At 44.1% G+C, this 22,070-nt stretch overlaps 2 protein-coding genes across 6 annotated transcripts in view; one reads left to right on the forward strand and one right to left on the reverse strand.

The window, feature by feature from the left end:
• On the forward strand, window positions 1–14,454 carry GSG1 (germ cell associated 1). 4 transcript variants are annotated; one of them, XM_048300348.1, is made up of 8 exons: window positions 1,233–1,441; window positions 2,419–2,485; window positions 2,606–2,692; window positions 6,776–7,094; window positions 9,626–9,673; window positions 11,703–11,855; window positions 11,977–12,088; window positions 13,292–14,454. In XM_048300348.1, exons 4-8 carry the CDS (start codon window positions 6,776–6,778, stop codon window positions 13,602–13,604), a joined length of 945 nt encoding a protein of 314 aa, XP_048156305.1. In that variant the 5' UTR covers window positions 1,233–1,441; window positions 2,419–2,485; window positions 2,606–2,692; the 3' UTR covers window positions 13,605–14,454. The 4 variants fall into 4 exon arrangements, with proteins under 4 accessions (XP_048156303.1, XP_048156305.1, XP_048156306.1 ...); XM_048300346.1 differs by lacking the exons at window positions 1,233–1,441; window positions 2,606–2,692 and adding an exon at window positions 1–555; XM_048300349.1 differs by lacking the exon at window positions 2,606–2,692.
• FAM234B (family with sequence similarity 234 member B) overlaps window positions 14,397–22,070 on the reverse strand; it is a 21,695-nt gene continuing 14,021 nt past the window's right edge. The window contains exons 9-13 of one of the 2 annotated variants that reach the window (XM_048300345.1): window positions 19,305–19,386; window positions 18,922–19,077; window positions 18,209–18,326; window positions 16,849–17,075; window positions 14,397–16,425 (exon numbers count right to left, since the gene is read on the reverse strand). In XM_048300345.1, coding sequence (XP_048156302.1) covers window positions 16,420–16,425; window positions 16,849–17,075; window positions 18,209–18,326; window positions 18,922–19,077; window positions 19,305–19,386 — 589 coding nt within the window. In that variant the 3' untranslated portion in view covers window positions 14,397–16,419. Of the gene's footprint in view, window positions 16,426–16,848; window positions 17,076–18,208; window positions 18,330–18,921; window positions 19,078–19,304; window positions 19,387–22,070 lie in introns of both variants that reach the window. The other variant, XM_048300343.1, reaches the window with a different exon arrangement.

Genomic DNA, 22,070 nt, shown 5'->3' on the forward strand with positions numbered 1-22,070 from the left:
ATATTCTGCTGCACAGTCAATACCAGTTAGTTGTATAAAATACATGCCATAGCTCCAGCAGGAGTTCTGTGTACACTGGAAATGATTATCCAAAGTTCTTTGGGTTCTGTTACATCTGAGAGGAGACTATGTCGTTGCAATGGTTCCTCTTGGTGATAAAAAACCCCATGAGCCTGTGGTAGTCATTGAGTCTGGGTGTTTGTGATTCTGTGTAGTAACAGACTGAGATCTCGTAAGTGGTAGATTCAAAAGTAGCAAATATTGTCAGAGAGGGGACTACCAAATTGCAAAGACTCATTCTGCACAAGTGGACGCCCTGCCAATCTTGCAGCTGATATAATATGCTGTGATGATTTAGCGAGCTCAGAAAGAATGAAACCATCAATAAAATGCCAGACTTGGTGCATTTCAAAGCGTCTGGTTAGATCTCATGGAATTTCTTGGCTACTACATGTTCAGTCAGACGGAAAGACATGGGGGAGAGTCCACGATCACCTTGTGGTATTTCACTGGATGCCTCAGAAGAGCAGATGGGAATAGTGAGCAGTGGATAAGGTAAGTGTTTGTCTACTTGGAGTTTTGTATGGATCCTTTTCTGGTCTCGCACCTCTTTCATATCCTTATAGAGCTATATAAAAATTTGTGGTTTTCTTGCCTGTTTACAGTTTATGGTTAGCTAAATTACATAAATACTGTTTTTCTTCTGTGTGCTCAGGTGAACACATCCTAGAGTTTAAGTACTCTGTGAAAAACAACCCCCTAGCCTTATATATAATATCTTGTATTTCCTATCCAGAAATTGAGACACCTAGAATCTCTAGTGAGTCCTCAAAGTCCTCGTTGCTGCATCTGATCTTTTTCCTTTTCATGTCTGCTTTCTGTGTGTTTTTTGAGTGGCTGATAACCATAAAGATTAGGAAAAAAAAAAAAAAAAATCCAGCCAACTAAGACTTGTTTTGAGAAAAAAAAACATTCAAGGAAAATAAAAAGTAATTAGGTCCAAACTGGCCGACTTATTTGTCCATCTTTAAGATGAATTTACTTAGTCCAGTTCAATCTTTATTTCTGTCACAGTCTTAGTGTCTAGCAGTGTAAGCTGATCATCTTTGAAAACAGAATTCACCTTTAAATGTGCTTAGAGTAGAAAAAATATGCCTGGTGAGGTCATTTTCAGAGCAAGAGTTAATGCATCATGCAAACAGCTAAATAAAGGTTACAATCTGAGTGGAATTATTCAGAGCTCAGGGAGAAATCTGGCATTTGCAGTCTGTCACTGGGTTTGAGAAGTCTGGCTCTCTCCATGTCGCTGTCACTCGGGAGACATCCTGCTTTCTGTGTGGCAGTGAGGGAGGGGACTGCGGCTCTGGATGAACTTCCTGTAAAAACAGCAAAAACAGGAGCGGTGGGAAGTGTCATGTGCGAGGAATGTGTGGAATGAGGGGTGAGTATGAGCCCATCTTTGTCCAGTTTTCATAGAGTGACTCCATGGGTGTAAATAGCCACCCTTCCTCCTCCCCTTTCCTCTTCAGGTCAGCTCAAGAGCCAATGTCAGGACAGCAAATGATCCCTGGTATCCCTGGAGGATCACTGCATGGGGGGCTGGGAGGAGTCGTGTGCCTCTTGAGACCCTCCAGTTAAATACTGCAAGTTTTGGGCCCTATCTGGCAAGGTCTCCTTGACCTTCTTTTCCACTGACATCCCTGGGCGTTGAGTGTGTCACTTTGGGGCAGGATACACCCAAGCCAGGGTGTAGATGGTGATAGAGCCAGGGTAAAAACGCATCACTTGTCAACGCCCAGGCTTTTTTAGGCTTGGCAATCTCCATAGCAGTGCTGTGCAAAGATTTTGGGGTTTTTTTTTTGCATTTTGTTTCCTTGTTTTGTTTCTGTAAGTCAAGTGCTTGGCTGATTGCACAGGAAATCAACTGCTGTGGGCATTTACTTCAATGGGCGAATTTTAAACGAGTCACCAGGGACTGGCTGCTGCTGAGTTCAAAGAGAAAGAAACATCCAAAGACTCTAGCCAAGCCAAATTATGGTGGGAAATATCAGATACAAAGAGGAGAAAACTGGAGGCACGGTAGGGTGAAAGACAGATACAGCTTGACTTTCCTGTCTACAATAGGTCAGATTGACGTGAGGTTAAAATAGAGATTTAAAAAACAACAATCAGCCAACCAAAATCCAAACCAAAACCAGATAAAATCCCCATAATTTTCCTAAGGGAAGTTTGTTGAACATCAGGAAACATGCTCTGGTGTTGGTGTTCTATGAGTTGTGTGCAATAATCTGGGGAAATTTAATGTGAAACTTGACAAAATATTATGAAAAGTGTTAGAAAGAATCATTTCATGCAGGGCAGAAGGTGAACAAAAGCTAAGCTCCTGCGATCATTCCTCTTTTTTTTTCCTTTTCCCAGTGATTTCAAGTGTTCCCAGGCTCAGATAAATCCAAGAGACGGACTCACACCCCGTTTCACAGTCAAGGTAAAGAGTTTGTCTTCATAAAAATGCAAAAACAAGAGGGAGGGGGGTGGAATTTCAAGAGAAGGAATAGAAGTCTAAACTTGGGTGTTGCTTCCACCCCCCCGGCATACACGTGAGCAGCAGGGACTCCCAAAAAGAAGACTAGAGAAAGATCGCCATCTTCTGGAAGGATAAATATCTGCCATTATTCAGAACACTAAACCTGCTGTAAATGTTTTAAACCATAGCATATTTCTGATAAATTTATCTCCCAACATGAATTCTTATCCATGTAAAACTAATTCAGTTTAATTTCATCGATATATATGCCATGAACCCAGATTTAGAAACTGACATAGAATCTTGGGTTTTAATGATACTCTCATCAAGTTTAAAATTAGGAAGGTGTTCAGGATTATCAGTAGACATGGACTTTATCTATTCTTGAGCCTGTAAACAAGGCTTTTCTTTTTTTTTTTAACTGAGCATTTAGAAGTCAAATTTAAGGTGTCCAGATGTGAGCAGACTGAAAAAAAAAGAAAGAAAAAAAAATCACTCTGCTTTTAAACAGCATCAGCTGTTGTTCTACCTACTTCAGCAAATTAAGTACATCTGTTTCAAACAGAACCTTTTTATTAATCAAAAACCTGCAGGCAGTCTGTGGAGCACAGGGACATTTAGCATTGCTTTCAGTTAGTCCGTCTTAGAAATGCTTATCTATATTAGAAGAGTTTATGCAGCTGGGATTAAAATACCCACAGAGCCACTGCCCATTCTGCTCAGGGCAGGAAGGCTCGGGAGCCCGGGATAGCACAGCCCACGTGCTGGACCGTGAACTTCTCCGTCTGCTGCCCGTGCTGTGAGGGGCTGTCACAGGCTGTGCTGTCACCCAGAGCTATTCCTGCACCTGCCCCCAGCCTCTGGGCTCTGCTCTTGGACATGGGGGATGAGAATGGATGGACCGCTGGTTTCCTCTGTCTTGGCAGAGCTGCATGCAGGAAATCTGCCTTGTTCCCTCCCAGTCGGTGGTGCGAGCTTCACCTGCTTGGCACTGGGCAAAGTCCTCGTGGGCAAGACAGGATGTGTACCTTTGGGATGCTCCTCTCCCTTGCAGTTTGATTCAGTGCAGCTCTGCTCCGTGGCCTCTAGTACATTCTCATGAGAGGTGACGTCATTCTTACTTTTCATGGTTTTGATACCACATTTTGGGAGCCTTTAAACTTCCAGGACAAGAGCTCAGAGGGGACTTCGCATGAATGTGAATCTTTGTCTGTTCTTACTAGGTTCCCAAATTCATCCAAAGTGAACTTGCTGGGAGCTGGGATTCTTCTGTGTGAACTTCACATTTTGGTAAAAGCTGCCGCTACAAGTGACACTGACAGTCTACCTCATTCTCCCATGCTCTGAGTATTGGCTTGACTTGCTGCTGTTTCACATACCTCCTTCATGGTGGTGATGCCATGCTGTCAGTCTGCTGCTCAGAAGCTCTTCTGCTAAGGGGCTCCTTTTGGCATCAAAATTTCCAGTGCCCATGGGGAGAGCTGCATTCGCATCTCTTCAGGGACTGAAATCCTCAGTTCTCAGAGCAGATGCAGTTGCATAAACTTTCCTCTCCCCATTTTGTTACTCTGCCCTTTCTGCAACTATCAAGTGTGTCCAGGAAGATATTCTAGGGCTGGGATGCCTTTGGTCTTTGCCATGCTGCTGAGACAGTGCACAGGACAAGGGGTGGCCTGATGCCCAGGGTGCTGGCAGTTTCCAAGCTAAGGTCACTCCTCCCCTATAGCATTTGCCAGAGCTGTCAGCTTGCTCCATACAAGCTCCCAAACAACTTCCACATGGGGATGGCTGGAATCTTTCAGTGTTTTAAAGAAACTTTCTACTCAGGCAATACAGGTCACTCTTCTGCACTTAATCCCAACCCGCAGCACCAATCTCTTCCCATATAATCTCCCAGAACAGCTGTGCTGTGATTGCATTGTGGATTACAAAATGACCGTTTTCCACAAAACAGCTGCTGATCAGAAGGATAGCATTTAATAATCACTGGGGAGGCAAAGGAGGAGGGGACCAGACAAAGGAGGAAGGAGTTTTGCAGCTATTGGGTTTCTTGGAGGATATAGAGATGAGCAAAACAGCAGACAAAGCGTGAGTCCAACTTCTGTGCTGTTCATCCAAATTAACAGTACTTCAAAGACTTGCTGCTAAGGTAAATTCAGCTATCTTTTCTGTTGGGGCTATCTAGATACTGTGGTTGGTTATTGTCAGTGAGTGCTTGGCTTTTGTGGAGGGAAGCTTTTCTAACAATGTTTTCAGGAAGTAGTTCAGATTTGCTTCTCATTCCATATGTCTTCTGCATCCTTGATCCACTTCCTACATCTGACTCATTTGTTTCTTGTATTTTTTATGTCTTTTTCTTAACACTCATCCTGAAATTATACATCCTTTCAACTACTGTCATAAATCAACTGGAGAGAATATTTTTCCCACTATTGAAGATCTAAATTAGAAAGATGATTTTTGTCAATACTGTGAGTGGAATTTTTTTTTGTTAAATAAAAGCATTAGCAACCCAAAACCTGATGACAGAAAATCTTATAATCAAGCAGTGATGAAAAACTGAAAAACTTTGTGTGCTGGAGGTTTCAATTTTCAGGTGAAAAATTATGTTTTTGAGGAAAGCAATTTCATCTGTAATTTCCTTTTCAGTCATAAGCCAATTTTTCCACCAAAAAAACTTCCAGTGAGAAGTTTGCCACTAGCTTTAGCCAGAAACTGTTCCTAGTAGGTGCAAAAATGGTGATATTCAACATACATTCAAATCATGAAAGTCATTAGTTATGGCATCACTAAGATGTTACCATCTCCAGGGTGCAGAAAGAAATGTCCTGCTGAAGAGACAAAAGAATCCAGAGTATGAAACAAAACAGGAAAATTTCAGGAGCTGAATATTCTCTTGCTTTCAATGAGGGTGTCTGGGGTCAGGCACTGCTTTCTCAGTGTGATGAGATGCTAATAAGGTCCTGCTTTTCAAGAGGAGCTCCAGCTCATCGTCTTTGTTGACCATGTTTCCAAGCTTGCTAGTTAGCAGAAAAAATGATTCTAACTGCACCACTTTTAGCTGTGGTGCAGTCACAAACAATGCAAAGCTTGGTCTCATATTGTTTATTTATAGTGGTGTCCACAGAACGCTGGGTCTTTCTCACACATTCAGCATTAGGTGAGTCAGCCGAAGTTAAGTGAAGAGGACCAGCAGCAGGCAAAGTCTGCACAAACTGAATCTATTCATGGGTAAATAGATTTTCAGAGTCATAAATAGGAAAGGGTGGGAGTATCTGGATGAAGTTGTGCCAAACATAGGGAGTGCCATGTGGGAAGAGACATGCGTTGATTACATGAAAGTTGATGTGTGGGTAGATGACATCTAATCAATCTATGGAATGATATTTTGGGGTTCTCAGGAGTCAGTGCAGGGTTTTGCAGGAACCCTAAAATCTTTATCTTCCCTCTGACTGAGAAAGTCCACAGGACACTGGTTCACAAACTGCTTTCTGAATTACTTTTAATGATGAGATGAAACCAGTAAGAATGTTTGTGGCAACGTTCACTCTTATAGGAAAAAAAACCTTTGGCACTTTGTGTGAAAGCAGAGACAGTCATGCCATAACCCTACCAAATTTCTGATGTGCAGATGAGAGCTCAGGTGGAAGGTGCTGCTCTGGAGCTTGTACTCAAGATGCCAGGCCTGGGTAGCTGGGTGTCCTCTCTGAGCAGGTCACTGCTTTGATGTGTGGGAACATTTTCCTGCCTTTTCCCACTGTGATATCACTATATTCTCTATGTCCTTAGGTACAGTAATGAACTGCTTGAGTAAGTGTTGTGGGACATTTGGCAGCAAGATTTCTCATTTAGTTGGAGAGAGCATTCATTGTATTTCATGTAAAGGCAACACATGGTATTCAGGGAAGTTGGTTAACAGTTTCTCCCCATCATCTCTGAGGTGGATGAATGTGATATTCCTTTCATTTTGCTCAGACACCTCAATGCACTCAGCCCGGCTATGTCTGCTGGGTCACCCTCTCTTCCCCAGTACAGATATTCAGCATACTTTGAAATGGTAGAAGCTGACCTATTGGTCCACTGGCCTGGCTTTCAGAAATGGTTCTTCCATGCTGAGTGAGCTGTTGGGATGTTGTGAGGAGGGCAGAGTGCTCATAACCCCTCCCCACAGATGCATGCTGGGAAAAGGTGGGATCCATAAGGCTAGGTGGGACAAGTGGTGTGACGGTCCCTCCTGTTCGTGTGTCGTAGATGGAGCTGCTGAAGGGACTGCCACTGCGCCGTACTTTCCTGGCTGTCATCCTGAACCTGCTGGCTCTCACCCTCTCCACCACTGCCTTGCTGGGCAGCTACTGGTGCACCGGGACCCAGAAAGTACCCAAGCCTTTGTGTGGGAAGACCAAAGCCTCCCAGTGCGTGGGTGTCCCCATGCCATCTCATGCAGATGCTAGTAATGTTTCGTCTGAGGACATAGTGCACTACAGCTGGGAGACTGGAGATGACCGCTTTGCCTTCAGATACTTCCACACAGGGATGTGGCTTTCCTGTGAAGAGAGCATGGAAGGGCCAGGTAGTGTGTTGCTCAGGCAGCCACAACTTATTGCCTTGTATTTACTCCACAGAAGTTTGAAACTGAAAGGTGGGAGGCTGACAACACTTGGGAGAAAAGTCTTCTTCCTTTTCCGATATGGTATCAGCCCTGGGCACTGGTGTGGTCAGTATATTTCTGTCCTTCACTGGAATGTTCACAGAGCAGGGAAACGGAAAATGGTTGTCTCTGATGTGCCATTTGGCCTGGAATAGGGGCTGTGAAATGCAAGTGATGGTGGTGATTGCAGTGACTTTGTGATGGCACTGTTCATCCTGATGGGAACTGCCATGAGCCTCCTTTTCCTTTCCCCATATCTCCATTTGTACACACAGCTTACTTCATGCATGTAAATTTGTGCATGTCCTCTCAGAAATTTAAGTACAGTGATTTTATGCAGATGTCAATTTTTAGCTATCACTGTGAGGACTACAATAGTTGGTGTTCTCCTTAAATCACCAAACTGAGTGGTTTTGTGTTATTAAACAGAGACTGGGCTTTTCTTAAAAAAACCCAATAAAACAGAGAAATAGAACTACTACCTTGTAGATACAGAAAAAACCTGGAGGATCTGAACCCAAAGGAACTAAAGCCAGGAGGCAGATTGACCTGAGGATTAGAGCTGCAATATTGTAATTGTTTTTAGTTTTTGTGATATTGTGACAGGTTTCATTTGTGGTTTTTGACCATGTGGGACTGGTACTGTAAATCCTGGAGTGCTGGGGACTGGTTGCGCAACCTGTACTAGAACCATTTGGTGCTTCCCTTCACCCTTGACTTGTTCCTGCCCAGACCTGCTCAAGTCCTTCTGCTGGAACCTGTGCCACACCAGCACAGGTGGGTGCTCTGCAGTGCTCAGATGCCCTTTGCTGCCTGGCACACACATCAAGGATCAGAACTAATCCAGAAGGTGGCCAACAGGGAGATTTGTATCTAAAGATAGAGTGATGAAAGTCACTTTCATCAGGCCCATTCCCCTGAGCCCACCATCCTCCTTTCAGCTCTGCCCAAGTACAAACATCTCACCTTCTTTAACCAAGCCATCCTTCCAGTATGGTATTTTTCATCTCTGTTGCTGTCAGAGTTTGAAAATAACTAACTGATGAAGAAAAGCAGACAGAAGGAGGGGCTGGAGCAGAAGGGAATGTGCTTGAAACTCTCATGTCCTAACAAGTGGGCTGCTTTTTGTTTGTTATGAGCATTTCCAGACAGGCGGTGGAAGGAGATGTGTTTATTTAGGACTGGTTTGGGTTGGGTTGTGTTTCCACAATGCTTGTGGGAATGAAACTACATCCCTTGACTGATTTCTCTAAATGACTTATCTGGCCACTGGGCAGTCCTGGAATAACCCCAATGCCTGAAGGAACGCAGAAAGTATGTAACATCTGGATCGCAGCAGAACATGGGATAGAGCACACGGTAGAAGCACAGTCAGTCTCAGTCTCCTGCTTCCTGTAAATCAAGCACAACCCACCCACTACTGTGCATCTTTGAAGCAAGTGCATAGACAATAAAAACAACAAAAAAGGGACTACTCTGAACAAAAGGAGTTTGAGTTGAGCTGGAGAAAGGATTTCATTATTCAGGCTAATCTCAGGATCAGTTTAGATGAGCCGTTACTGAATATCCTCATTAAAGTTCTAGGTGAAGTAGCAAATTGCAAGTTAATGAGAACTGCAGATGGCACTAAACTGGGTAGCATCCTGAGAGCTGTGGATGACAGAAGTAACACAGGAGATTTGGAAAGATTAGAACTGGGGATAGAAATTAAGAAAATGAGATTCTTATATGAAGCGGAAACGTCTGAGAGAAAATACTGTGCCAAGTGGAGGAGAGGACCCTCAAATGCAGTAATGCAGTATGCAGGGACAGAGACTGACAGATAATAATGATGGACCCTCATCTGAGACAGTAGTTTGCACCTGGCCAACATGAAAAGCCAAAGCAAATATTTAACACCATTTGTTGAAATAGCATGCGTAAAATGTGAGGACCAAGGACCACATTTCTCTATGAGTCTCTGCCACAGAAGGGGGACTCACATCTCTGTCATAAAGTATTTCATTTGGGAAGCTCCTTTTTTGCTTTCTTTTTTGAGAAGCAGTGCTTGAAATGCTCTTCTGAGATTAGGGTGTGTGGGAATTCAGCAGAAGTGGTGGATCTGCACAGTCTGTTACAAGCTACACTCTTAACAGACCTGATCATCAGTAATGTTGTGAACGACTAGCAACAGATTGTTATATCCAGCAGAGGCAAGTAAGATTTATGAATTGCTGAAGCTTTTTTTCTGAAAAGGCCATTTCTAGCTTTGCAGGCAAATGTTGCCTTCCCATCCTTTGCCTCAGTGAAGGTCTGGAAAGATAGTCAGAAAAAGACCAGAGGTGAGAAGGTCTGATGGGAAGATTCAGGGATGACTGGATGTATGCATTGAAAAGAGTGAGATGAAGAGATTTTCTTTTCCTTATGTTCCCTACATTGTTTTGTAAACTAAAAGCTTTGGTTTTGTGTTTCAGAAGAGAAATGCCGCAGCTTTATTGAGCTTTCACCACCAGCAGAGAGAGGTAAGAGCAAATCCCTGTATCTCACTGTAGCTACCCAGTGTGCCTCCTTGGGACAGGGGACCTGCTACATTTTGCCTGTGCGGGGACAGCAGGGTGAGTCCCCAAAGAGTCAGGCATGAAATCCTGTCCTCGTGACAAAGATTTCCTCCCAGATGTTCACATAAACCACTGCCATTTGTGAAGTCAGTGCTAGAAACCTCAGATTCCCTCCCATATGAAGTGTGATTTGTCTCATGTAGTAAGTGTCCTGGTCTGGGGTTGTCATCTTGTTGTTGTAAAGGGAAAGAGGACAGATGCTGCCTCAGGGCAGTTCCTCACACACAGGCTACATATTAACTGAGTGCTTCAGTTTTGGGGTCTAATATGATGAATCTGGAAGCTGAATCCCCTCTTACTTTGTGGTAAGTAAACAGGACATCTGAAAGTTTTGTTTTCAAGGTGAAGTCCCTGCCTCATTAAATACAAAACTACATTTGGGTAAGAGAGATCACCCCTCCTGTCATTATCACATGTTTCAAAGCACCGTGCAGATAGCCTCAGTATACTTTGATGTATGTGTACATATGCTACGGAGATTTTACTTAATGAAGGCTTTTCAATTGATGTGGGCTTGCTAACTATTCCCTGAGATGGAGGCTGGAGGCAAGTTGTTTCAGAAGATGTTCATATGTCAAGGGAAAGGCCTGGGGTGCAGAGCCTGCGTCAGCGTTCGAACCTTGACAGCAAGGGTGTAATAAATGCTGGGGATTTGCAAGCATTATTTTCACCCCTTCCTGCACATGGTATCATCTTAAGATGACCGGTGCAGGTGCTATTGTATAGCTGGGTTAGCACTGGACAAGGTGGTGTGACTGCTGGTTGTGGGATGGGCTGGTGAGCTGGGTGTGTGCAGAGCAGCTCCACAATACACAGGCAACATTACAAGACCAAATGACATATCAGCAGTGGGAAGCCTGGACTCACAAGGAAGATGATGCAGAGGTCTCTTTGTATGTGTGGTGCCTGCAACCTTCAGAATACTTTTGACAGTCTGACCTTTAATGAAATATTCTCCTTCATGGTGCTGCAGCAAGCAAGTCAGCCCCTTTAAGCAGGGAATGCAGCTCATCTATTTCTGCTAAAGAGCTGGCTGACTCTATGGCGCTAATGATGTTGAGTATTCAAGTCAGTGCCACATTAATGAGGGTTTTCTTCACACTCCTTTTCCCCAGCTGAATGTCTCCTCTACAGCCATTTATAATTGCTAACAGTAGTGTTCACAGTGCTGCTTCATTTGTCAGATTAATGTTTCTTCCTCAGTGAATCCTGTGCTTTTCCACAGCACAGCATTACAGAGTGCCTTTCTTCATTCTCCTGCAATTCCTACTGCACAGCTGTAGAACTCAGCTCAGCTGTGGAATCTGGTATCACTTAAATCCCACTCAAAATCCCAGCATGAAAGTACCTGTACTCTATTCGAGAAGCAGGGTGAGTGGTCACTGCTACTGCCCTGGCTGGATATCAACCCCAAGGAATGTACTATCATTCTCACTGGGGTTTCAGTGAGAAATACAGGCTTGCAAGGGGCTTCCTGAATTCCAGAGGCCACATCCCAGTCATGGATGCACCATATAGTTCTTAACTAGTTGAGTCCCAGGTTAAAAGTTGTTTGCTTAATGTTGTGATTAGAGCTCAGATGTGTTCATGGCCAATCTATGACCATTAGGTTTTATGCTAATAGTCAACAGCTTCCCCAGTCTTTTCCCTTTTACTTTCCTCCTTGCTGTTTATGAATAATGCTGGCTTGTTTACAGATGGCATTTTAGTTCCTCTCAGCTCTGCCATGCTAGAGGAGCCAAGCCATCCTGTGTGACAGGCACTCTGTCCCCTACAGCATCCACTGATCCCTTGCTCACAGGCTAGTGAGATTGCTTTTGGGTGTTTGCTGTTTTCCCTCATTCCCTTCTATCCAAAGGACATCCTTTCAGGATTGGGTTGAGAGAGGGGTGTAATCTCCCTTGAACATGGCTTCATCCTGTGTTCCTGGCAGGAATCCTGTGGCTGTCACTGGGATCAGAGATGCTGTACATCAGCTTGCTGCTCATCAGCTTCATCCTCCTGATGCTGGAAATTCTGCATACTGGCAATCCTGTCTGTGGGATGAAGCTCAATGCTTTTGCTGCTGTCTTCTCGGTGCTGTCAGGTGAGTGTATTACTGTGGTCTTGGAATCTCAGCACTGGAGAGCCTGCTTTCCACTCAAGGCTGAAGTATGCTGCTCTGGCTCCTACTGTAATTGTTTTGCTTTCTTGTCTTTTGTGTCCAGGTCTCCTTGGGATGGTGGCACACATGATGTACACTCAAGTCTTCCAGGCAACAGTTAATTTGGGACCAGAGGACTGGAGACCGCACACATGGGACTATGGCTGGGCATTCTAGTACGTGAGCTCTGAAGCCATCTTCACCTCCCCAGCCTTTAGAGCTTCAGCCATGCCACCTGCTTCCTCCTCCTTTCTTGACCTTCTATGTGTTCCAAAGACACATGGTTCTCTTACTACTAATGTCCTGTCTTTGCCTCACCCAGTTTTAATAAATAGTGGCTGAGCTACTTAAATGAATAGCTACCAAAGGACTGGCAAAACAATGGGGTCACACCTAAACAATTACCTTCAGCCCTGCTGACTAATCAGGCTTGCCCCTCTGCTGGTTTGCCCTGTTTGGTCTCAGCTCTTCCCTGTGTGCAGAGGCCAGTGTCACACCTGTGATGATGCTCCCAAACACACTCTGTTTTTCTGCAATTTTAGAAAGTTGCATGCTGGTTGGCATCTTCACTAACCAGTGTTAGGCCAAAGGGCCCATTCCTGCAACACCAAGCCTAGACATGTGCCTAAAGATGTGGGTACAGCTCAGCCCCCAGCCAGCAGTCACACCATCTTCTCTAGTGCTGGCCCGGCCATATATTGGTAGCTGCACTGGAGGCCAAGGTCACCTCAAGATGGTATTACGTGCAGGAAGGAGAGAAAGCAGGCGATAGACCACAGCCTCACTTGTGAGCCAGGAAGAAGCGCCGCACAAAGCAAGTGGCTCAAGTGGCTTTCTCCAAAGGATAAAGCAGCCAAACACAGCTGATGTGACATACCTGACTTGAGGAACAGTTGGATGAGCCTTGCAGGTGCCCATGGAAAGTGCAGGTTCAGTTTGCAATGCTGTATTGATGACCACATTGATTCTTAAACACCCCAGTGCCGTGTGTCACCCGTAGACATCAAATGCCCGGATGGCAATTTGGTTACACTCAGGTAGACAAGCCTCATGCACAGTAAGAGCAGCCCTGCAACACAGAACTTGCTTCCAAGCTGTGCTCTCCTGCTCTGACCAGTTACAGATGTTCCTGCTGCCCTTTTCCCTCTATCACTCCCTTCCCTGTGATGTGCATGACCAATATTTATCCCACTGATCTAAGAAGGCTATTGTGGTGGGATAACCACTAAGAACTAATGCTATTAACCTTAGTCATTCTAGTTCATGTCTATGCCCAGTAGGTTCTGCCTGGCAAACCAGGGAGAACTGGGGTGCGTCACAGTGTCCCTTACCCTACATGGCTTTTCACAGCATGTGCTTCTTCTGTGTGTCTCTGGTAGCATGGCCTGGGCCTCCTTCACCTGCTGCATGGCCTCTGCTGTCACCACTCTCAATACCTACACCAAGACGATACTGGAGTTCAAAAGGAACCACATCAAGGGATACGATGGGAGCCTCAAGGATCACCCTCAGCACCACCAGTGCTTCATACAGCAAATAAGCAGCTATTATGAGCCCAAAGGCAAGGCCTTCCACTCAGTCTCTGAGGGAGTTGACTTCTACACTGATCTGCAGCAGAAAATACTACAGCGGGAACCAGAGCTGGACCTGGATGAAGTCTTGGCCCAGACAATCGGGGAGGATCGCTGTTAGGGATGAGTGCACAGGGACAGAGCAGTGGGGTTTGGGAGGCACAAGAGCTCTGAACCAAGCACTGGCAAGTTTTGGGGAGCTCTTCCTTTCTCTACAGTTCGGGGAGTGAGGAGGCAGGCACTGGGTCAGGGCAGCTACAGTAGCAGTTTGGGGGTCCTCCCTGGTCATACAGTGTGATGGGTGCCCTCATCTGACAAGGGTGAAACTGGAGGGACATGCTGGTGCCAGCTGTCTCCAAGCACTTTCAGAGTTGAGGCAGATGTCCCAATCCCAGTATTGCACTTGGGAATAGATAGCACCATCCAGATGGCAAATTGCACTGCTGGGTGGTGTCACATTGACCTTCTATCAACCGCTCCAGTTCAGTGCTATGGTGAAGGGCATCAGTGTTCATACTGACTGGCTGTCACCCTCTCTGAACACCCTGTTTATTCTTACTTTCCAAGCCCAAAATCTTCTTCTCCCTGCCCCCAGATTAAAAATCGTGGTGCAGTAGAAATAGGGGGTAGCTTTCAGACATCTCTCCTCTCTTTCCTACCTGTAATGACTCCCACTTATTCCCTTCTTGCTTTTTGCCCAAAAATCTCCCATTCTGAGGTACTTTGCTGTCTGCCTCTTTTTACTGTTTCTTCACAATCTGTAAGAATTTGGCTGGACTTTGCTTTTTACATTACTTCTACTCATCTGTTCCTTTTTGCCCTTTGTAAAAATATTGCAAACAACCCACTAATCAAAACCCCAAGCAAACTGATAATCTCTCAAAGGTGAAACATTGGTTCATATGACACATGATGCTGTACACAATATTTATTTTGCTTCACTGCAGTTCAAATACATTTTCCCAACAATATACAGACAGACTCTTTATTCACAGTAGGGGTGGGGGGTGTGGGCAGGGTGAATTCACATTAAGGAGGAGCTAACATCACTGCTCTCGAATATCAGTTCTCTCAGGAAGAATCTCAGAAGAGTAACTACTTAGGTAACAGCCGCTTCACCTTTCCCAGCAAGGTGGTGGCTGGACAGGAGGGAAGAGGCACTCCTGTTTAATCCCTCATACGTTACTGGTCCTCACACTTTCAGTCCTATTATGCAGCTCTATTAACTAAACACTATTAACACTAAACCCTGTCTGGAGGAAAATGCCAGGCCTAGAGGCATTGCTACAGTTGTGCTAATATATACAAAGCTATTTACATGAAAATACCATTTAACATATACAAACTGTTCACAGGCTCTGACATTAGGAGATCAGGGCCCAAGGACCAGCCTTGGGGCTTGCAGCTAATCCTGAAGGGCTATCCTGGAAGCTTTATATAGAGATGTGGGATGAGAGAGAGGGTGATACAGCAAAGAGAGGTGTCAAAGGCCCAGGAGAGTAAACCCATGGCTAACGTGCCCATCTGGAAGGAGGGTCGAAGTCTGCTGTCACTTCACCACTCATGGAGAAATGTGGGGAGGCTGGAAGGGCACATGCTAGACAGAAGAGTCCTTTGCAATCCTCATCTCAGCCTGGCTCTGCTTAATGTCAAAGGCCAAACTTAGAATGGCATACTAGGAAAGCAGTTCCTATATTGTTGCCCTAAACTGTGGGGAACTACTGGGGTACCAAAATGATTCCTTTCTATACAGTCTTTTCTATGACAAGAAAATTCATACAGATGCTCTTCAAATGCAATACAGGAGAATGATGGCACACTCTGGGGCACAGTTCAAAACACCTAACACACTGTGAGCAAATGTGTCCCAGGGGTACCTTGTTCCTCCTGGAGCTACACACAGGGCTAGGCTGGCAAGGGAATGGCAATATTGAGCCCAGAATAGGGTTAAAATGCACAGAAAAGCTTTCTAGTTCTGTCTCTGAGCCTCTAAATCCTGAAGCAGCAGCGTAAGAATCAGCTTTTCTTTGACTAGACTGAGTGACCTTTAGTCACTTTAGATCAGTCAGGATCTACTGGACTTCTATCCCAAGAGGGCTGTGATACTTTTGCAAAGGGGGACTCTGCCCACTGGACTGCAGTGTGATGTCACAATTTGGGTTCATACAAAGCTTAAGGATGGAGAGAAATAAGCTGTGAACTTTTCACTTCTACATCACACGCATACACCTGAACTTGGGTGTCCTGAACTTGGAACTGGGAAAGAAAGACACAAGTGCAAGGGGCTGGCAAATGCTGTGGAGACCATCTTTCTCTAGATCAGATAATTCAGCCAGAGAACTAGTTTGTTTGTGAGTCTGGTAGCAGCATGGACAAGAGAGCTGAGAGCACAGGGGAAGTTGTAGATAAGACTAACCTTGCAAGAGTCAGAGGCTTCTCTCCAAAAATAAAAAGATTAAAGGTGTCCTTTAGCCACACCACTTGCCTTGACTCATCATGGCCCACTCTAGGCATAGAGCTTGTTAGACTGCTTGGGAACAGTATTTGGACATAAAAAGGTGTGTCCTAAATCTCATTCATAAATTAAACATACAAAAAATATACATATATTGTATAAATTAACACATATATATATAAAGCCTGATTTTATATATATATGTATATAAATTCTAAATTCACATTTCTGTGTTACCTGGAAGGAAGCATGCAAGAACAGCATATGGAGGGGGAGTTGCTGAACAAGGTTTCTCTGGTACAGAACAGGTCTGCCTAGGACAAACCTGCCTCCAGCAGCATTCCCCAGATAGCTGAAGAAAGGGGAAGTGCTTTTAGCTCCCATTCCCTCTATGTAGCCGTTTTCCTGAAGATACACAGAGCAGCTTCCTATATTCCCCATACAGGCCACAGGTCCAACCAACATCTGAAGAACCACCAGGCTAGAGCTGAAGAAGGAAAGGCAAACAAACATTAAAGCAAAAATCTATTATCATCCAGTCTGGTAAGGTAGTAATTTACAAGTCGGCAACAGAACCTGAGCACCACTATGTGGAGGACCCTTGTTTGCCTATGTCAAAACAAGTGATCTCAGTCCCACCTCTCTGATCCCTCTGCAAGTCTCTCAGTCTCTTATGATGACCACCCGTTTCTTTCTAAGATCCTGTGCTGTGTTCAACTGCCAAAGTACATCTTTGCTTCACAATCTGTCCAGCTTATGCCCAAAGGGGCAGCCAGTCATCTTGCAAACAGTCTCTTTGCATCCCACCAGTCTCTTTCCATCCCAAAGAGCACCTTAACTGTGTCTGTAGGGAAGAAACCAGATGTTTTCAAAGGCCTGGATTTCATTAGGGATTCCTGCACAATCTCACCTTCTGAGGAAAGTCAGCAAATTTCATCCGGGCAAGAAATCGCCTCACTTCTCCACGGCTGATTTTTGGAGTCCTGCTGTCCTTTAACCACACCATTCGACCTTGACTCATCATGGCCCACTTCAGGCCCAGCTTGCTGACCGAGAGAAATCCTGGCTGTTTTTCAGAGGTTGCAGTTGTTGTCACAGTGATGTGAAATGCATCCTTTTGGAGATCATTAATTCCAACTGGTCCATCAGAAAAGGGCAAGAAAATAGTGGTGAAGAGTAAATGATTATGTTTCTTCCAAAAGGAATTTTATAGCCCTTACTCAGTCAAAACATCCACTGGATTGAGGGTATATTCAATCTGACTTTACAATTCCATGTACCTTAGTTGATAAGGAAAAAATTATTTTAACATTTTTCCATGGAAAGAAACCGAAATATAGATCAGAAGTGGAAGGGTTTGTTACAGGTTATGCTTTTGGGCTTGACATAGGATATGAACATATTTCAAAAATACAGTTCACTTTCAGCTTTCCTTCCCACATCTGTTAGTAGTTATTGTTTACCTCTATAAAAGGGGAAATTTGTAAAGCACTGGCAAGTCAGGTGCCTCCAGTCACTACAGAATGATCTGTACAGACCTCAGAAATCCCAGTTTCTTAAAAACCCCTCTAAAAACAGTATTCTATTTGTTCTTGACTGAACTGTGTTTTTGATACAAGTCCAATTAGATGTTATTACTATGCAGCAGTTTTTCTATGCTTCCTGGCCTACTTCTCTCAGTTCTGGATGAACTGATCTTTTATCCCACACTGCCATGCACAAGAGGCCGGCTATTTGCCGAACAGCTTTAGAAAGAGCAAGGAAATCCAACAGGGACTGTACAACCTTGTATAGATGTTAAATGCAGATCTACTTTTCCCTGAAAATATGCTTAAGTATTTTGGATTCCCCCTTACAAAAAGAAAGAGGAAGAAGTAGCACAGCTGCTATCCCAAAGAGCAGGAGATGGCCAACAAAAGCAGAAGTGTATCTGAGGTGACAGAGAAAAGTTTTATAGTGATTCTCCATGCACTGCACTAAATTATAAATAGCTCCATGGAAAGCAACACAACTTCTCTGGTGTAAAACACGCATTAAATCAAACTTGAACCTTTCGTTGGTTAAACATGTGTAAGAAACTTTGTGGATCTTTTATTTGCAAACTAGGGGGTGGACAGGAGGAAGATGAATCTTATTTCCCACTGTTATCCTACGTGTGATGGACCTTAGGTGCTACCTTTAAAGGCACAGCTACAGCCCATTGTTTCTCACATTGTTTCTCCTCTCTCCCTATTTCTAGCCCAGGTTGTTTCTCCTCCATTTGTACTCACCTGCTGAAGCAATGACTTTGTCTGTTGCATTGGTGAGGTCCAAAAGGACTGTAGGAAAAACAGGATGGAGGAGATAGAGGTGGTGCAGCCCTGGGCGCTCAAGTCTGGGACCAGGTTGCTGTTGGAATGCAAGAGACAAAAACTTAACAGCTGGCTAGCAAAGGGGAGTCTAGCTTTGTCAAAAAATAAAGTTTTCTGACACTGTGTTGTTTTCATATGGATCAGAGAATGAAAATCTATGGTTTTATAAAGATGAAATCCTGACATCTTTTTCTCCCTAAAACAGAATTTGCTCCACATCTTCTGTTTGGTAAGACTGAAATCTAGCTCTGTCCTATGCAGCCTGATGGGCAAAGCTACAGGCAGGATGTTTGAGTCTCCATGCTGAACTGTGCTCCTGCATGGACAGAAGAAGTACTCTGGGCTGGGAACAAATCTGCAGTAATAACTCTTCAGTGCTGCATGAAAAATGAAATTCACAAATTTTCGGGTTTGTGGATGCAAAATTTCTGTCAACAAAGCTTTACGGTGAAGAATTTACACACAAAACCTCCTGTGTTCAGGCTCAGAGAAGTCAGAATGTCAAAGGAAGAGATGTCCCTGACAGCCTTCTTATATGTTAGGTTTCAAGTTCAATGACAATAGGAATAAAAGACAGAGACTGCATGTGCTTCACAGAGAAACCTCGAAGTGAAGAAAGGATGCATGCTCACCAAACTTTGTAACACAGGCTGTGTTTCGTCAGCCCAGAAGAGAAAAACAGACTTCTTGTCCAAAGTCATGACTGAGAGTGCATCGAGTTGTTGCCTCTGCCACGGAAGTTCCTGGTTCCAAACAGGGAGGCCAGATTTGCCGTCTACCACCACCACCTCAAGGCATGGAGAGATCGAGCATTAATGGGTGTCAAGGCGTGGGTATGCAGAGCCCCCTTGCAGAAGCATGGCCTGTGCTGTTCCCTTTCGTGCCTGTGGCCACACAGTAATGAGTGCCAGCCAAAGAAATGGGAAAAGCAAGGACCCGAGAATGTTTGTCTCCTTTTAGCCAACCTCCCCCACTCCTATGCTGCCATTGCCCTCCTTGCCTTCACCTGTTTTACCTTTTTGTTCCCATCTCCAGTCTGTGCTTGCAGCATGAAGTCCAGAGTTTGGTCAGCACCAAAGTAACCTGGTACAGGCTGGCTGTAAATTTGGAAAAAGAAACACTCAGCCCCATGGTAGAAAAAAAGCCATTTCAGATGGAGGCAGAATAATTGCCTTCATCCTCCATTCTGCCTCTTAAAATGGCAGGATTTGTCATGCTAAATATGATCTTTCATCCACTCAGAATTATTTTGACTGCCAGGAATCATTTGTTGGTGGATCAGAAAAGTGAAAAATGGTAAAGCAGCCCATGGTGCCTGTCAGCCATTCTTCAGAGTTGTCCGTGGGGGGGGCATCCCTTGATGGGCTGTGTGCCCATGATTCCTTGTATTCTTACTGCTAGCAGGTTTACAAGCCTTTCTATGACCTTAAACAGGTTAAGTGAAGTCCCTTCTCATCCTCTCACTTCTGGGTGACATAACACATTAATATCTCTCATTACACTGTTTTTTAAACATCTTGCTTGCTTTTGGCTTTCTGAGCCTTGCCTCTGTCTTCCTTCAATTCACCACAGCTAGACACAAAGTTCTAAATAAGCACAGTTGAGTCCACAAAATTCACAGAACCAGAGATTTTATGGCAAGGCAGGATCATCAGAGTATATCCTCTCTCCTCTTATTTATGACAGATTACTGTATTTCACCCAATTAACCAAGTATCAGTAGGCTGACTTTGCCTCATCTTTGATGAGATGAATTCATCACTTCTCATGAGAGTCAGTTCTAATGATTAATTTCACCCAAAGAAACATTCCTGCATCTTCATTTTCTTGAACATGACTGGCTTTTGCTTCAAGGCACTTGTTCTTGCTATGCCTGTTAGCTTCTATTTCTTACACATGCTTATGAACTCACCTCTCGGGCTTCTCTTTGATCATATAAACTCAGGAATTCAAATCTTCCATGCTAAAACATTTTTTCCAGACCTTTTCTCAGTTTTTTTCCAGCTTCTCCTTTAAAATGTGCATGACAGAATGGTTCCTGAACAGCAATCCCACAGTACTGCAGTGGCTTGACTTTATACTTACGACATCAAACAACGTCATTTGCTTTACAGACACCTTTGGCAACCAGGTGTTGCTTTCAAGGCAGTATCATGAGACACTCCTATAGCTTGAAAGCTCTCCAGTAACAAAAGGAAGTAGCAGGCAATTCTATCCTATGACCACAAACTCAAAACATCTCCTAAGGTGCCTCTTCTCATGTCCCTTATGGGTTAGAGTCAGTGGCAGATCCCACAAACTGAATGCAGACAGACTTAAGTACATCGGATGCTACCAATCAAGTGAAAAATCCCCTGGGCACTTTCTCAAATGAACCAGAAGGCTAGTAATTATTCTGCCCAACAGTAATCCCCACAGCAACCTGCTATTAATCCTCTCTCATCTGAAACATCCATTTACAACACAATTTGCAACTGCTTACTCAATTTCATGGTCTCGGAACTTCGCCCTTGTTTTATGACTACTGATTCTCCTTTATGGTTTTCCAGGGATCTTGTCAAAAGCTATCTGGAAATGCAGCACATTTGCAGTAGCCATGTGGGTTTTCTCAGAAATTATTCCCACAGGTCTGGACTTAGTCTGCCTGGATGACGTGGTGTACCTGGGGCAGGTTAACCCCGGAAAAGGGGCGCTCACAGCTGACTCTGTAAGCTTTGTCTAATAAGGAATTCAGTCAGTTTGACTCTGTGGTAACATCCCTGAGCTGAATTTGTCCCCCAGCCTGTGGTGCTTAAGTAGAACATAAATTCTAAAACAATCCAAAAAACCCTCTTAATTAAATGCTTGCCCACAATACATTCAGTGCAGCAAATTTTGTCTTTCTTAACTCTGAGAAAACAGGTAGTCCAGGACTTCAGCACAATGGCCTAGAACACAAATTGCTTTCATTATTTTTCAATGATTATCAGACAGCTCCTCTACATGTATTGTACTCTGTCCCCTAGGAGGTCAGGAAACAGGAAGAAGCAGCAACTTTGAATACTAGCTGCCCAGAGATGTTGTGAAGTCTCCATCCTTGGAGATTTTTGAAACCTGACAGCACACAGCCCTGAGTAATTTGCTCTAGCTGAGTCTGCTTGAGCAGGTAGGTGGGATTAGGCAATCTCCAGAGAAGCCTTCCAACTTCAACCACACTGGTAAAGAAGTTTTCAACCCTTCTTGATTTGTATTTTCCAATTTATTACTGCATCCATTTAGAAATTTCTTGTGTATAACTGGTTCTACAGCACCTATGAAGTGGCTTTGCTTAGTCAGTACACACTTACCCTTTAAACTCGATGCCAGACACATTCAGAAGTCTGCAGATTCTGGGCCCAAAACACTTCTAGTCCATTTCCTTTCCCCACAGCACGATCAACTAGCCATAACCCATTCCTAAAGTCATGGTTTATGTCACCCATCAGCCCTCAAGAATGTGGACATTACCTGAATATCAAACATAGCTGAACACACTTTTTTTTTTCCTTAATGAAGTTCCAGTGCCTTCTTCCCATTTATGCTCTTGACAGTTGGGTAAAACTGAGCTGAGAGCTGCTTTCTTTATTCTCAATACTAGAGCAAGCAATTGTTTCCCATACAATTTCCCTCAATTGTGCCCAACTGCCCTTTGCAAATATTTAATACTGGGCAAGCTGAAATTGCTGGTTATTACCAACCCACAAGATCTGGAAAATGACTTAATTTCCATGTGTGAAATTAGAGGATGAGCAGTATTATTTTA

This window comes from Corvus hawaiiensis, chromosome 4 (assembly GCF_020740725.1).
Source record: "Corvus hawaiiensis isolate bCorHaw1 chromosome 4, bCorHaw1.pri.cur, whole genome shotgun sequence".
Lineage (NCBI taxonomy): Eukaryota > Metazoa > Chordata > Aves > Passeriformes > Corvidae > Corvus > Corvus hawaiiensis.